The sequence below is a fragment of the Phocoena sinus genome, chromosome 3 (genome assembly GCF_008692025.1).
Source record: "Phocoena sinus isolate mPhoSin1 chromosome 3, mPhoSin1.pri, whole genome shotgun sequence".
Lineage (NCBI taxonomy): Eukaryota > Metazoa > Chordata > Mammalia > Artiodactyla > Phocoenidae > Phocoena > Phocoena sinus.
In genome coordinates, this window is record NC_045765.1 from 19,364,125 (window position 1) to 19,378,370 (window position 14,246).

At 58.2% G+C, this 14,246-nt stretch overlaps 1 protein-coding gene across 3 annotated transcripts; it reads right to left on the reverse strand.

Moving 5' to 3' along the window:
• Positions 1-373: 373 nt before the first annotated feature.
• On the reverse strand, positions 374-14,246 carry RGS14 (regulator of G protein signaling 14). 3 transcript variants are annotated; one of them, XM_032627721.1, is made up of 15 exons: positions 14,042-14,246; positions 7,166-7,187; positions 6,798-7,055; positions 6,345-6,437; positions 6,116-6,259; positions 5,613-5,756; positions 5,385-5,496; positions 4,945-5,057; positions 4,281-4,484; positions 2,257-2,333; positions 1,883-2,027; positions 1,724-1,805; positions 1,575-1,621; positions 1,382-1,496; positions 374-1,099 (listed from the first exon to the last, which is right to left on the reverse strand). In XM_032627721.1, exons 2-15 carry the CDS (start codon positions 7,169-7,171, stop codon positions 897-899), a joined length of 1,743 nt encoding a protein of 580 aa, XP_032483612.1. In that variant the 5' UTR covers positions 7,172-7,187; positions 14,042-14,246; the 3' UTR covers positions 374-896. The 3 variants fall into 3 exon arrangements, with proteins under 3 accessions (XP_032483612.1, XP_032483615.1, XP_032483614.1); XM_032627724.1 differs by having other exon boundaries at positions 1,883-2,009; positions 6,798-6,976; positions 14,042-14,245; XM_032627723.1 differs by having other exon boundaries at positions 1,883-2,009; positions 14,042-14,245.

A 14,246-nucleotide genomic window follows, 5' to 3' on the forward strand; every position in this document is an offset into this window, starting at 1 on the left:
CCACCGCCATGTCTAGAGACACTTTCAGTCCCCAGTAGAAACAGGACAGTGACCAGACACTGTACTCAGATTCAGAGAACAGCACAATGACACCAGCAGAGGCACAGCTGCCCAGAGGGGTCTACCCCTCCCTCCTCTTCCTCCCCTGCTTCCTCCTTCCCTCCCTCCTTCCCTCTGGCTGTCTCTGTCTGTCTCTCACACTCACACCCCATACTCTGTGCAGTCAGGAAGACAGGTTCTGACAACAGGAAGTCAGGGGGTACATCCTGAGGTCCCCAAGGGCTTCCTGGCGTTGACCCTGGTGACAAAGGCAACACAGTTTGGGGGTGGGGGCGGCACACAGGGTAGACTGGCACACAAGGAACACACCCTATGGCAGAATAATAATTATTATTATAACAATATCATACATCCAGGACAAACCCAGCTGCCCCAAGCCAACTGCAAAATCCAAAAGTCCAGTAGCATCTCTGTGAGTAGAGGGAGGGGCTGCCTGCCTGCCTGCACCCCCAGACCTTACTCATACCAGCTCCCTGAGGAAGAGCCGGCCCCTCTTCCTACTCATTGCTGAGGCCTGGCACATGGTGGGGAGGCTGGCACTGCCAACGCCGCCCCTCCGTGTTGGGCACACCTGCACTGGGGGCTAGGCCCACTTCCCCCTGGTGGCCTGGCAGCAAGGGATGGACGAGCAAGCCTGTAAGGGACCAAGTGGTGGCAGCTGTGGAGTGTCACTCCTCTGAGTCGCCTCTCCATCCCCTCCCAGCTCTTCCTGCGGGCCTGCCCGTGGCAGGAAGGGGCCAGGGACACTCATGGCACAGACAGGGCATGCAGAGCGGGCCCATGGCATGCTTGGCCCGCCAGGTGCCATGCAGCCGGCCTGGACGGTTGGGCAGCTGTCAGAGGGCCGAGTGCGCAGTGGAGTCTGAGGGGCTCCCCTTGGGCTGGGCCGCTGATTCAGTCTGTGGTGGGGCTTCCTGGGAGTTGGCTCCTTGGGCAGGCAGCTGCAGAAATTCTGGAAGCACCAGGTCCTCTTTGCGCAGAAGGCCCCTCTGGTCATGGGCTCCACTGCTCTGCACCCGGTTCAGCAGCTCCACCAGGCCTGGGGATGGCCGCAGAGTCAAGGGGACCATGGGTGCAGACCCACCTATGCTAGCCTACCACAGTCCTGCTGCCCTTACTATGGCCACAGCCTCCCTGACCCCAGCACCAATGCCCCCATCCCGCCCCCTGTCCCAGCCTTTCTGGTCCCTCAACCCCAGTGGACCCTGTTCCAGCCCCAGTGACATCCAGGCCCCTGCCTCAGCTCAAGGCTCTCTAAGGCCACCCACCCTCAACGGTCCCCAACCCTTCTGGTCCCTAGCCACCATCATCCCCAATGTACCTTCAATGTCACAGGTCTGCCGCTTCCCAGTGATACTACTGGGTGCCTGGGCCAGCGAGTTCAGGGACAGTGGAGGGCGGTGGGCGGCCTTGTCCTGGATTGTAGGCGGGCCACCCTGTGAGAATGTGGGGTTAGAGCCACAACCGGAAGGGGAGGCTGGAGGGCAAAAGAGGGTGCCCAGTCCCTCGCTCACCTGGCTGAGGCAGGGGGATATGTCACCAGCTTCAGTGATCTTCACACCTGTGGCAGAGAGGGCCACCGTTCCTGTCTGCCTCTCGCCTGGACCCCCTTCCTCTTGGGCCAGAGCTGTCCCTTACGAGCCCCTGGGCCAACGTCCCTTACCTGGGAGACTGTCCAAAACCAATCTCTCGGCCGCCACCGAACTCACTAGCTTCCTCAGATCTAGTGGCTGCTTCTCGCCTGGCTGAGGGGACAGGTCAGCAGCCCGCGGGACAGGCAGCCCGCCCCGCTCCGCCCCTGCCCCTCGGCTACACGGCTCACCCGACGCAGCGCCACCTGTTGCGGGCTCAGGCCGTGCTTCGCCAGGATGGGCTGCAGCGCCTCCTGCAGCCGCTTGGTGGGCTTGGCGGAGATCCGCACCACGCGCTCCAGCGCCGCCAACTCGAGCCTGCGCGGGACCCTGGCTCTGCGGAAGGTCGGAGAGCCCGCCGCGCCTCTCCCCCAACCCACCTGGGACTGGCCGGAGAGAGGGTGGAGCCTGAACTGGGGAGGTGGGACCTCTTGGGGGTGGGGCCTTAGCCTAAGGGGCGGGGTTAGCACCAGGGGCCGGACTTGGAGGGAGAACAGCAGCCAGAACTGGGACCCAAACGAGTGCTGGGACCCCCGGACCCTAGACTGGAGCGACAGACACTTACTCGAAAGTGATTCTGTTCTCCAGCCGCACTTCCTGGTCCGCCAGCACGGTGCAGTCCTGATCCAGGACCAGGGCCTTCTGCAGGAGCCAGGCAGGGTCTCAAAATTCCTTCTCCTTCCCTCCTCCCCCATCCCCGGGGTCTGAGGGAATAATCATCACTTCCTCCCAGGGCCTCCACTGAGGCTCCCTAAGGGCCAGAGGGAAGGGCCGGTGGTCGGGTAAGCCATAGAGATGCCGACAGAATACAAGACCGGTCTGGATCAGAGCCTAGTGGCAAGAATGCTGGACATGGGGCTTCTCTGGTGGCGCAGTGGTTGAGAGTCCGCCTGCCGATGCAGGGGACACGGGTTCGTGCCCTCGCCCGGGAAGATCCCACATGCCGCAGAGTGGCTAGGCCCGTGAGCCATGGCCGCTGAGCCTGCGCGTCCGGAGCCTGTGCTCCGCAACGGGAGAGGCCACAACAGTGAGAGGCCCGCGTACCGCAAAAAAAAAAAAAAAAAAAAAAAGAATGCTGGACAGACTTGGAAAAGGAACAGAGTTATGAGAAACATGGAGGTGGGGTGGGCACGAAATGGTAATGGGGCTGCTTGGTTAAGGGGCAGGCTTAAGTCCTGGATCATGGGGCCACCTCTTCCTGAGCCAGGTCAGGATCTGCCTCCTGGACAGCTGCCCCTTGTCCCTCAGGCATGGGAAAACCAACTGGACCAGCTGGACGCATTTCCTCTCTCACCACCTACCTTTGGTCAGCCACCCAGGCCTTGTCCCTTTTTTTTACACTTGTCCACTTCTCTCCATTCCCACCTACTAAGGACACTTCTTGTCTCCTCACTGCAAAAAGGGCTTTTCCCTGCAAGACAGCTGTGAGGCCAGAAGGATGCGAAGTATCTGGCACAGTGCCTGGCACACAGTAGGTACATAAAAGTAGCTGTAGTAATTACCACCCCTGGAGGCCCTGCTGCCTGCACCAGCCCGGGGCTGGGAGGCAGCCTCTTCCAGGCAATAGGCCTGTGCTGTGCTGCAGGGACAGGTGGAGTGTGGGTGGTGAAGTTATATTTAGCAGACATGAAAACCCATCAGGGATGCAGAGGCTGCCTGGGTGGCCCAAGAAAGTGGGCAGAGCTTCTCTTACTGTGGCCCTCATACTCCCATGCTCCAGGCCCCTGAACCTGCCCTGCACTTCTTCCCACCTGTGCCTGGAATGTCCTTCCCCCACAGCTCTGCCAGGCAAACTTGTCCTCATTCTCATCAATGGCCACCTCTCCCATGAAGCCTCCTGGGACCAACCAGAAATGCCTTCCTTGACCCAGAAACTCTCTGGAACTTCAACTCCTCCTCCTGATCACATCCTGCCTAGCTCACCTCCAGCCTTTGGACCTGGAGGACAGAACTCAGCCTGGCTCTCTCTACCCCCACCTGGCAGGAGCTTAGGACTGTTTACTGGGTGAATGAAATCCTGACGCGTCTCCCTGGGATACAGCATCCTTCCTTTAGATTTCCCCTTATTGGATGGTTTAGTTTAAGTGAATTTTGCCCTAGCCTCCTCTTTAAAGCTATGCTAGTTTGTACCTAAAGGAAAGTTTTTCATAGGTTGGGTGCAGTTGGGTGCCCCTGGTGGCAGAGGAAGTAAGGGATCCCCAAATGGCCATTTCAGGGATGGGCAGTCTGAACTCTGGGAGTGACAGGGGAAAACTCAGCTCCAGCAGTGGTTTTCCCCTACTCTTCCTCCCAGAGACTATCACAGTGAGGACAATGGCTGAAGCTGGAAACCAGGATGGGAATGGGGTGGGGACAGGATTTCCATGGGATGAGAGTGGATATCTGAGTTTGAGTGAGGAGTTGGTGCTGGGTTGATTTGGAGCTGGGCATGGGGCAGGGGGCTGGAGTTAGGAAGGGGGTGGGGATAGGGGATGGGGTTGGAATTAGAAGTGGAATTGGTGTTGGGGTCATGGCTGAGCAGAGACAGGAATGGGGGTGGGTTCAGGATCAGAAAGGGAGTTAGAGTTGGGGAACAGGCCAGGTTCGCACCTGCTCATTGCCCACCAGGTAGACCTTGATGTCAGGTAGAGAGAGGCCTCGTTTCTCACAGATGCCTTCCAGCATGTCACGGATGGTGAGGCCAGGTCGGGCTAGGGCCAAGGAGGCTGTGCCATCAGGCAGGTACACGCAGCAATACTTCCCTGGTCGGCTTTCACTCTCGCCTTCTGAGCTCCCAAGGCTCTTCCGGTGGCTCTGATTCAGAGCAGGTGTCAAGGGAGGTGATGTGTACACACGCAAGGACACACAGACAGGTACACAGACAATGTAAGCTCACTGGGGCACACACAGGCATACACATGCCCAAGGGCACACTTGTAGGCAGGCAGGATACATCCTCCTACAGGAATACATGTATGCTCACCCAAACGTATGGGCACCCAGAGACAGGTCCACCCACTGACTGCTACACACGTGCTGTACACACCTGGGCACCCACACGTGCACACACATCAGCTGAAGAGGATGTGCACCCATAACATGCATGGGGCCCAATGTGGTGAGGACAGGAAGAAAGTGAGGAGGCTGAGTGGTTGGCCATGTGGATCAAGTGGAGGATGAAGTGGGGCCGGTGACTTGGAATGAGGGTGGCCACACAAAGGGGCCTGAGTAGTGGCCCGAGCCCACACCACGTCTCCCCCAGCAGTGGGCTCACCTCAGATTTGCTGCTGACAAAGGCAAGAAAGCCGAGGTCCAGACTGGCAGAGGAGTTGAGGGACCCCTGGGACTCTCGGCGCAAGGCTGAGTTTGACGCGCTGCCCCCTAGTTCTAGGGGAGAGGGAGAATGAGCAGGACAGCCCCTCCCCCAACCCCTCTGCCGGGGCCTCTCCCCAGCCAGGCGGACCCTGTTGGAGCCCTTTACAGGGGTCTAACGTGGTTTGGGTTCCTGGAAGCTTCGCTGCTGAGGGGGGCTTCCCAAACTTCTGGGGTCTAGCGTGGGAACCGAACCACCAGGGGAACATGGGGGTCACACGGACCTGCATTTCGATTTTCACAGTCTTAGAGACTGCGGGACCAGTAGGAGGAAGGGGGTGTCCTCCAGGCTTGCCCAGACTCCCGACCCCGCTCATCTCTGCGGCCCGCTCCTGCCCTCACCTCTGCGGAAGGACAAGCGGAGTGGGCGGCCCCCAGGGCCCTCAGCAGGAGGCAGCTGCCCCAACTCCTCCACGCCCAGCGGCAGCGACTTTCCGGGCTTCAGCTTCGGCTTCTGCAAGATACAGGGAAGCCACTGGCACTGGGCCGGGCCCCACCCGCAGGCAGACCGTGGGCACACCCTCGCAGATCTGCATCCGGTCGCCTGCCCCCACAGGCCGTCGTCCGCACCTTTCTCGTGGCGTCAGGGCTGCCAAGGCGCGAAGAGCCAGGTTCCCGCAGGGGGCGACCCTCGGCCTCCGCAAGGAGGCACTCGCGGTACAGCGGGGATTTGACGAAGCGTGCATAGCTGTCAAACTTCATCAAGTTGAAGATCTGCGGAACCGGCGCCGGGGCGGTGAGCTGGAGTGGGCGCTCTGCGAGCCGCCAGAGTCCCAGACCCGGCCCTGGGGCTTGGCGGCGTCCGCAACCTAGGGAGCGAGCCCCCAGCCCTTCCTTGCTCCAGGTCCCGCCCCTAGTCCCTCCTTCACTGTCTCCTCTAGTCTTACCTCTGAACCGCGCCCTGCCCAACGTTTAGCTGGGTCCCAGCATCCAGATTTGCACTCTTCCCCACCCCATCCCCACCATCTCTGCCGCTCAGGGTCCGCCGCTGGATCTGGCCCTGCCTCTGCTCCACCGAGCTCCCTTCCAAGGCGCCGCCCCTTATCTCAGGCCGCGCCTCCGGGACCGCTCACCTGAAGCTGCTGTGCCCGGAACATGTCCGGTCGGGGCTCTGCCAGCACCTCCTCGCCGAGCCAGGCCTGCCTGTCGATGTTCACAGGGCTCAGTGCCTGGCTGGACAGAAACTCCTGGTAGATGTTCCGGGCCTCCTGAGCTAACTGGGGCAGGACGGACAGGAGAAGGTCAGGGGCATGGCTCAGGCCCTGGTCTCATCTCGCCACCTCAGTTCCCCCTTCTCCCCACCTGCTGGGTGTCGCTGGCGGGGATCTGCTGGAAGCGCTCGCAGGCCTTCCAGAATGTCACGTTCTCAGCACTGAACTCCTTCTTCAGGAACTCCTGGGGGTGGGGAGAAGGAGGCACAGACACAGAGGCGAGACACAGAGACCCAGTCAGGGGATGTGGTCCAAGAGATTGGTATAGAGAGAGGGCCAAGAGGCCAAGCCAGACAGATAGGGTCAGGCAGACAGATGGGATGAGATCCGGAGGCACAGAGAGAAAATAAGAGGCAGAGAGAAGGAAACTTCCCAGCTGGGAGAAGAGTAAGAGAGTGCCAAAGAAAGGCCAGATGAGGCAGCTGACAGAGGAGTCCCACTCTGGCCAGCCTGAAACTCCATCCATGCCCTCTCCCATGCCCCCCACCCTTCCCCCCATGGTGGCCACTGCCATCTGCCCTCCCTATCCCACCCCAGGGCTTACAGTGAAGTAAGCCAGGCCCAGCGGGTCCTGCAGCAGCCGCTCGAAGGACAGGCCCCAGCTGGCCACAGGCTGCTCCTCGGTGGGGAAGGGGCTGCTGGGGCCACTGGGAAGGCTGTGGATGCTGAGGGAGCTGCCTCGGCCCTCTCCCTGGCCCTGGGGCCCCGCCGTGCTGCTCAGCTCTGCAGGGGGATGGACAAGTGCAGCTGAGCCTTGCAGCCTTCCCCAGCCCCTGGCCCAATCCCATCTCAGGTACTTTTCCTGGAAAGACAGCAAATGGCAGGGGTATCCCCACGCTGTTTCCACATACACCCCCCTCAGCCCCCACCCCCACCCCAGCCCAGGCTTCCTCCACATACTCTGTCACTTACCTCCATCTGAGACAGCCACAACCTACAAGAAACCCGAGGTAGAAAGTCAGAGTAGAGCCCAGGGTGGATTCTCAAGGGATAGTTCTAGGCCCAGCCCCCAGGACTGGAGCTGTGTTCTCTGCCTGGAGGGCCACACTGGGCATTCTCAGCCAGGTCACTGCTTGCTCAGGGTTTTGCTCAGGCTGTCCCTGGCTCCCCTTCCATCATGTGCCAACCACTGTGTGCCCTGGGACTTATACCAGGTACACCCCAGTCACCCCTGTTGACCCCCAGCACCCACTGGGTGAGCCTGGGTGTAGAGCACGGTGGGTAGGAACACAAACTTTTAATCTTGTCTCTGCCACTTGCTAGTTGTATGACTTTGGGCAAGTAACTTGTTTGTCTCCATCTGTAAGTGAGGGATGATGATAATAATAGTTAACTTACTTCCTGGGCCTGCTGTGAGGATCAAATCAGTTTAATATATTTCCAGCGTCTAGAATAGTGGCCAGCATGTGGCAGGTGTTATAGCAATGTTTGCTGTTGTCTTTGAGGAAGGAGAGGTGTCTCTGTAACTGATGATCTCCTTATTGCAACTGCCTCCTCTTGGAAACACCCCACCATGGGCAGGGCATAGGATGCTATTTTATAGTAGAGAGCAGTGGTTCTCAAACTTTAGTGTGCATTAGAATGATGGCGGGGCGGGGGAACCTCCAGAGATTCAGTTTCAGGAGAGCCTAAGACTCTCCATTTCTGACAAGATCCCAAGCACTGATGCTGCTGGTTATGGACTACCCTGTGAGTAGCTGTAGAGGCCAATCCCTTCCTCTGCGCATCCCCCCTTCCCCCACATGCACAACTCTGACTTCTCTGGGAATCCCAACCATTAGTGAAACAGAAAACCCCTCCTTTCAAAATGACTCTTGCAGTGGTTTCCCTCGGTCTTCCTAGCAAATCCTCCAGTTTCCTCATCATCTATACACACAAGGTGGTCTCTACCCCTCTCTGACTCTGTTCTGGGCCCTTTCTCCCTCCCACATCTTCCCAGCTTCAAACACACATAGCCAACTTCCTGCTGACATCTCCACCCAAATGCCCCACAAGCCCTTCCAACTCAGCCAGTCCCAATTGGAAACTACCTCTGCCACCACCAAAGCAGGGCACGGAACCAACTTCCCTGAATCTGGTTTTCCTCCCATCACCTGGGCTCCTAACACCAGGGCTTGACTGATCCCCAGTTCCTTCCTCCCTCTCACCTCCTACATTTTCACTAGGTCCTGTCACAGGAGCTTCTGCCACCTGTCCCTTCGTTCCATCCCTACTGGAAACAAGTCTGCAAACATCTCCTCCCCAGGAAGCTTCTCCCTGCCCTCCCGGCTGGAATCTCCCTCTCTGTTCCCCAACCTGGGAGCACCCGGGTCACACATCTGTGGGCCAGAGCTGGCCTGCAAATAAGTAGGACATTATTAATATCAGAATGTTTTTGGGTTTTTTTAACTTTAAAGGGGTTTCCCACATATGAAAGTCAGGAGTTTTACATGAAACCCCAGCTTTCTGCCCCAGCTACCTTGAGCTTCTTCCCAGCATGGCAACCTTGGCTGGTCCTGAGCAGCAACCACTTTCCCTAGAAGGGGTTCACACTCTCCTCAGAGGTCTCTGGGGCCAGTTTGATGCATTTATGTTATTTATGGAGGCAGGCCCCAGACTACCTGAGTTCACATTTGTGCTGTGTGACCTTGGGCAGAGTACTTTACCTCTCTGTGCCTTAGTTTCTCCCTCTATACAGATGGGGCAAATAATGGTCAGGACTTCAAAGGCTTGCTGTGATTAAATAAGTTAAATATACATAGAAAGAGAGCTCATAACACTGTCTGGCATGTGGTAAATATTCAAGGAACATTACTATTATTGTTGTCGCATTAGTATTGGTGTCTGGCCCTGCTTCAGCTTTCAATTTTGCCAAGCCCTGTGGTCGAGGGACGAACACAGGGATCGGGTCTGTCAGACACGGATTCAAATCCTAGCCCTGTCCTTCTCTAGTTTTACAACCTTGGGCCCCTCCCTGAGCCTGCCTCCAAGCTGGAGCACGGGGCTAAGACATTATGGAGGAGGAGGGAAAGCCTGTGCAGAGGGAGGCTGGACGTGGAACTACCCTGCACGCCCTCCCCTGGCTGCCCCAGCCTTCGCCCTCCTGCCTTTGCACTTGCCCATCTCACAGGTTCATGGGAATTCTCTCCCGGGGCTGCAGGACAAAGTCTCAACTCCTAGGGTGTGTGAAGGGGACAAGTTGAAGCCCAAGGTCCCTTCCAGCTGTTCTTTCCCTTTCCTGGCAGCTGCCCTCATGCCTGCACCTGCCTGTCCCACGTTCTTCCTCCCCAGGCTGCTCTGTGGCTGTTCCCAGCCTTGGTTACTGCCCTCCGTCCAGGTCTCCGGGAACCATCCTGACTTTCCCCTCCCACTCCGTGGTGGCCACCTGGCCCTCCCTCTTCCCCGCACCCAGCATACACCGGGCCTCTCTCTGGCCCGCCCTCCAACCCAGGACTCAGCCTCTCCCTTGCTCAGGGCTCTCCACGGCACTTTTCATGTGTCAGGGGGTGGGGCACGGGATGCTCTTGGGCAGCCCAGGACCCCAGGGAAGGCAGAGGGCCCTGGGCTTGGCTTCACTCCTATTTCATTTTGTTCTTTACATCCTGTTGAATGGATCGTGTCTTTATGTGGGGCTGGCTCCCAGGCCCTCTTCCGGCCCCACTCCTCACTCTGGGAGGCAGAGCAGTTGCTGGGTTACCGCTGAAGCTCTGCCTGAGCCTGACTAATAAACCCCTTCAGCCTCCCCCATTGCCCTCCCCCTCACCTCCACCCTACACTTCATCAAACTTCTATTTTCCCCACACCCCTTCACACTCCTGCTTCCTGCTTTACTGTTTCCTCTGCCTGGTATCTGCTCCTGCTTCCCCCACCTTACAGCTCTCCAGTCTCTGACTGTTGACATCAGTCTTCCCTAAACACCAGTTGCCTCGAATCCCCCTGCCCACCACACTGCTGCCCACCTATTTGTAGGCCTCTCCCCTACCAGCCTGTAGCTCCTGGAGGGCAGGCCTATACCATAGGAGAGAATCAGCCTGAACTCCCTCCTCAAAGAGCACCCTCTTTGCCCAGGTGCTCCCAAGCAGCCACAAGGGCCCAAGTTGCCCTCCCCTGCCCTCACAGGAGGCGCTGGCACCCCCTTTGCCAGGGATGCTTTGACTCCGAATGCCCCATGAAGTTCTTCCTGGGCCCCTCTTGCCCCACTAGATATTAATAACCTGGTCTGAGACAGGACGGAGATCCAGAGGTGGCAGGGAGCGGGGATGGGGTCCAATTCCAGATTGACCATTCTGAGGCATGTAACTTCCCTTCTCTGGGGCTCAATTTCCCCCCGGGTAGCATAGGGCTCAGCATTCCCAACCTCCTGGAGCTGCCAGGAAGGGTGAGTCAGCGAGGCCCCATTTGTGAATGTGGCAGGTGTGCAGCAGGGAGAGTGGCACGCTGCTGCTGCCGCTGCCTGGTCTGCCCAGGCTCCTGGGTCTGGGGAAGTTGTGCTGAGCAGGGCTGGCCTTGCCCCACCCTGGCTTGCCTGAGGAGAAGTGGTGAGTGAATGGGAGAAAAGGGGAAGAAAGGAGGAGGAAGGGTGTGGTGGCCAAGCGGCAACCCCAACCCATGGTCTGGACTCAGTTTGCCAAACATTTTTCCTTGGAAATGGGCCCTGGGGGAGCCACTGGTATCTGAGAATACAAAGATGAGAGTGACCCGACATTTCCTGAGCTCTCCGACAGACAGAGAACATGGACGGCACACATCCATGTCACACATCCAACCTCACATCCTTATCCTATGTGGCAGGTATTATTACGCCCATTTTACAGATATGGAAACCTTGGCCCAAAGAAATCACACAGCTGGGAAGTGCCTGAGCTGAAATTAGGGCCAAAGTGTGCCTGACTCTGGAAACCTAATGTCTCCCCTCCACTGAGCTGCCTTCCTGGGTGAACAGCAGACGTACCGGGGACCTGGAAGCCCCAGGGCCTCAGCCCTTGTGGCATAGATGGGCAAGGTCGATTGGGGTAAAGGGCTCAGGGGCTCCTGGATGAATTCTGCCCCCTGGAGGGGTGACTTCAAAGGGAGGGCTGATTTACCGAGCATCTTCTGGGCTTGGCGCTCTATATCATCATCTTATTTCATCCCGGCTTGGGGTGACTGAGGCCCAGAGATCCTCTCTGGGTAGACCCACTGAGAACCCTGGCTGCCTGGCTCTTCAGCCTGAGTCAGCTTTGTGGAGCTGGCCTTATGGCCCTGAGCTAGACTCCAGGAATGTAGGCCAAGGTACTGTTGGCTCTGCTTTGCAGGTCTTCCTGTGCAGGGAGACTAACTGGGCACCCTGAGAGTGACAGGATGCAATAACTGCTCCTCTCCAGGCTTTAGGCTCGCCAGCCCTTGGGCCTTGTCCCTGTACACACATCCTGTTTCCCTGCGTGTAGGCCTTTCCCCATGCTCTTCCCTCCTCCAGCTGGCACATCCTTTCAGGACATCTTCCACACCAACAATGCATGAAGTGAGTGGAGAAGTTTGTTCTCCCTCCCGGCCTTCCTCAAGCTTTCTCTATTCCTGACCTACTGCTCTTACCCAAACCTTAATTTTATTCTGGTATTTGCGCTCGTGCCTTTTGTGCCTTGCCAGACCAGGAGCTGTTTGAGGGCAGGGCCTAGGGCGATGGGCCTTGGTCTTGATGCCTGGGACAGGGCCAGCACTGAGCAGGCCCTAAGGAGGGATTACTGAATGAATGCATGAGTGAACAAATGAAGTGGGAGTTGGGACTCTGTGAAGGCATCTCTGGGAGGGAGGCTGGGAGCCATCTGTAAGTGACAGGTTTCATTGCAACCCCCTGACAAGCTGAGTGGCAGAAAGACGAGGCTGACAAATGAAGTTGCCTCAGCAGGTAATGATGGTGGTGGTGGGTGGGGTTGGTGGCAGGAGGAGGTGGGGGAGGACGGAGCCAGGCAGTTCTGGGAGGTGGAGGAGACCTGGCATCGAGTCAGATTGGCCTGGTTCAAATGCGGGTCCCTCTCTTTCCAGCTGCCCTTAGCACGTCATGTACTCCTTTGAACCTCCCTTAGGAGGTGACTCATGGAAGGAGGCTGACAGCTGGCCTACATCTATGCATATCCGATGCTGGTCTGTCCCTCCCTGTCTCAGCTGAGTGTGGCCTCAGAAGGCTGCCCGATGGCCAGCAAGTGGCCAATCTGTGACCCTCAGGATTCCAAGAGGTGGCACAGAGTTCAGAATGGGCCCGGAAAGGGCAAGGATAAACCTGTGTGTGAACGTCGCTGAGAAAAGCAAGTCCATGGGCTTGCAGGGCTGGGGGTAGAGCTTGGGGGCCTTCCCTGCTCTGAATGACTCTTGAGTAGAGAAGCTATAAGTTGATGTGGGATGGGCAGAGGCTGGGTCTCTCTCTGGGCCCCCTCAGCTGCCCTGCAGTTCTGGGCACTGCCCAGAAGCAGCAACCCAGTTGCCCTCTGGGGTGGGCGTGGGAGTGGGTGTGTTCCTCCTTGGCCTGGATGCTTTGGGAGGGGTGAGCCAAGCATCATGCCTCCAGGGAGTGCGAGGCCCATGGATGCTCGAACTTCCAAAGTCATTTTGATGGTAGAGATAGTGAGGTGGGGGACATGGTCAGCTTGGAGGGATTTGCCTCTCTCCTGCCCAATAAAGAGATGCTGGAGGAAGAGGTATGGAGACAGGTCTTGGGAATTAGGAGGAGGAGTAAGGGTGGGGAGTGGCTCAGCTTCTTGGTGAGGCAGGGGATCCTTGAAAAGGGGCTGAGAATGAAGGGGGGCATTGGGCTGACATTTATGGAACCCCCATGGTGGGTCAGGGGGCTCATATTCATTATTCCACTTAATCGTCTCAGCAAGCCTTTGAAATCCATTTCAAACTCCTCCTTTTATAGATTAAGAAACTGAGGGTCAGAGAGGACCCTCTAGTAAGGGACAGCAGAGCTGAGATTAGAACCCAGGTCTCTCTGGACCCATTGGCTTTGTCCCACAGTACTAGGCTGGGGCTGGGTAGGCGACTAGGACACTGGACTTTCTGGAGTTTTTAGGAGGGGCTGGGACTCTGCCAAGTGGCCTGGTGTCCTAGGGAGAGAAGAGAAGACCGACACAGCCAGTTCCATCTGCTGAAGCGGGTCTCTTCATGGGCAGCTCTCACCTGGATGCCAAGCAGCCAGGGAGAGGATTTAGCAGCAGCCAGGGGCACCCTAGTGCTCAGCTCCCCCCACCCGTCCTAGTAGCCCAGGAATAGAACAGACAGAAGCTGTGCCAACCGGGCCTGACCCTGCTGACCCATCCCAGGCTGCCCAAGGACTGCTAGTTCTGGCAGGAAGCCTTTGGAGTAGGTCTAGGTGGAGGTCAGTGACCCATTAAGGGCTGCCCCTTACCTGACCTTGGGCATCAGGACACTGGGTAAGGGAGGGGGCTGAGGTTAAGTGAGGTATGGGGGCTTGGGTCCCCGTAGGGGTGTACAGGGGGCAAAGGGCATGCCGGGACTCCCTGCTACCCTAGGATGCAGTCAGCCCCAGATGGTGCCAAGGTAGTAGGTAAGAGAGCAGTGGGGACTGGGCCAGAAGCCTATGCCTGCTCTCCTCTGGCCTCATCACCGGAGTGGCCCCAGGTCCCCATCAGAACCATCCGGAAGGTCCTGGGATGAGGGTGCCAGGTTCTACCACCTGCTGCTGCCTCTCCCCAACTTCTCCCGCCCGCTGGCAGCATGCAGGCTCTAGCCCAGCCCTGCCGGGTGTGCCTGTTGGGCTCCACCCTGGGTGTACCCACCCCCTCCCTGTGGGCCTGGCCTGGAGCCCGCACTCACCATGCGTCCGTTGGGGACGCCCAGGTGCTTGGGCTTCCCTGGCATGCCGCTGCTGTTCACGGGTCCCCACTGCGGGGGGCGCCCACCATGGGGACTGTGGGCAGCTCTGGCCAGAGCCTGCACAGCGAAGGGCAGGCAGCAGAGAGAGAGCCCAGCTCCGCTCCTGCGGGCCCTCACATCCTGAAACACCAGCTCACTACCTCTT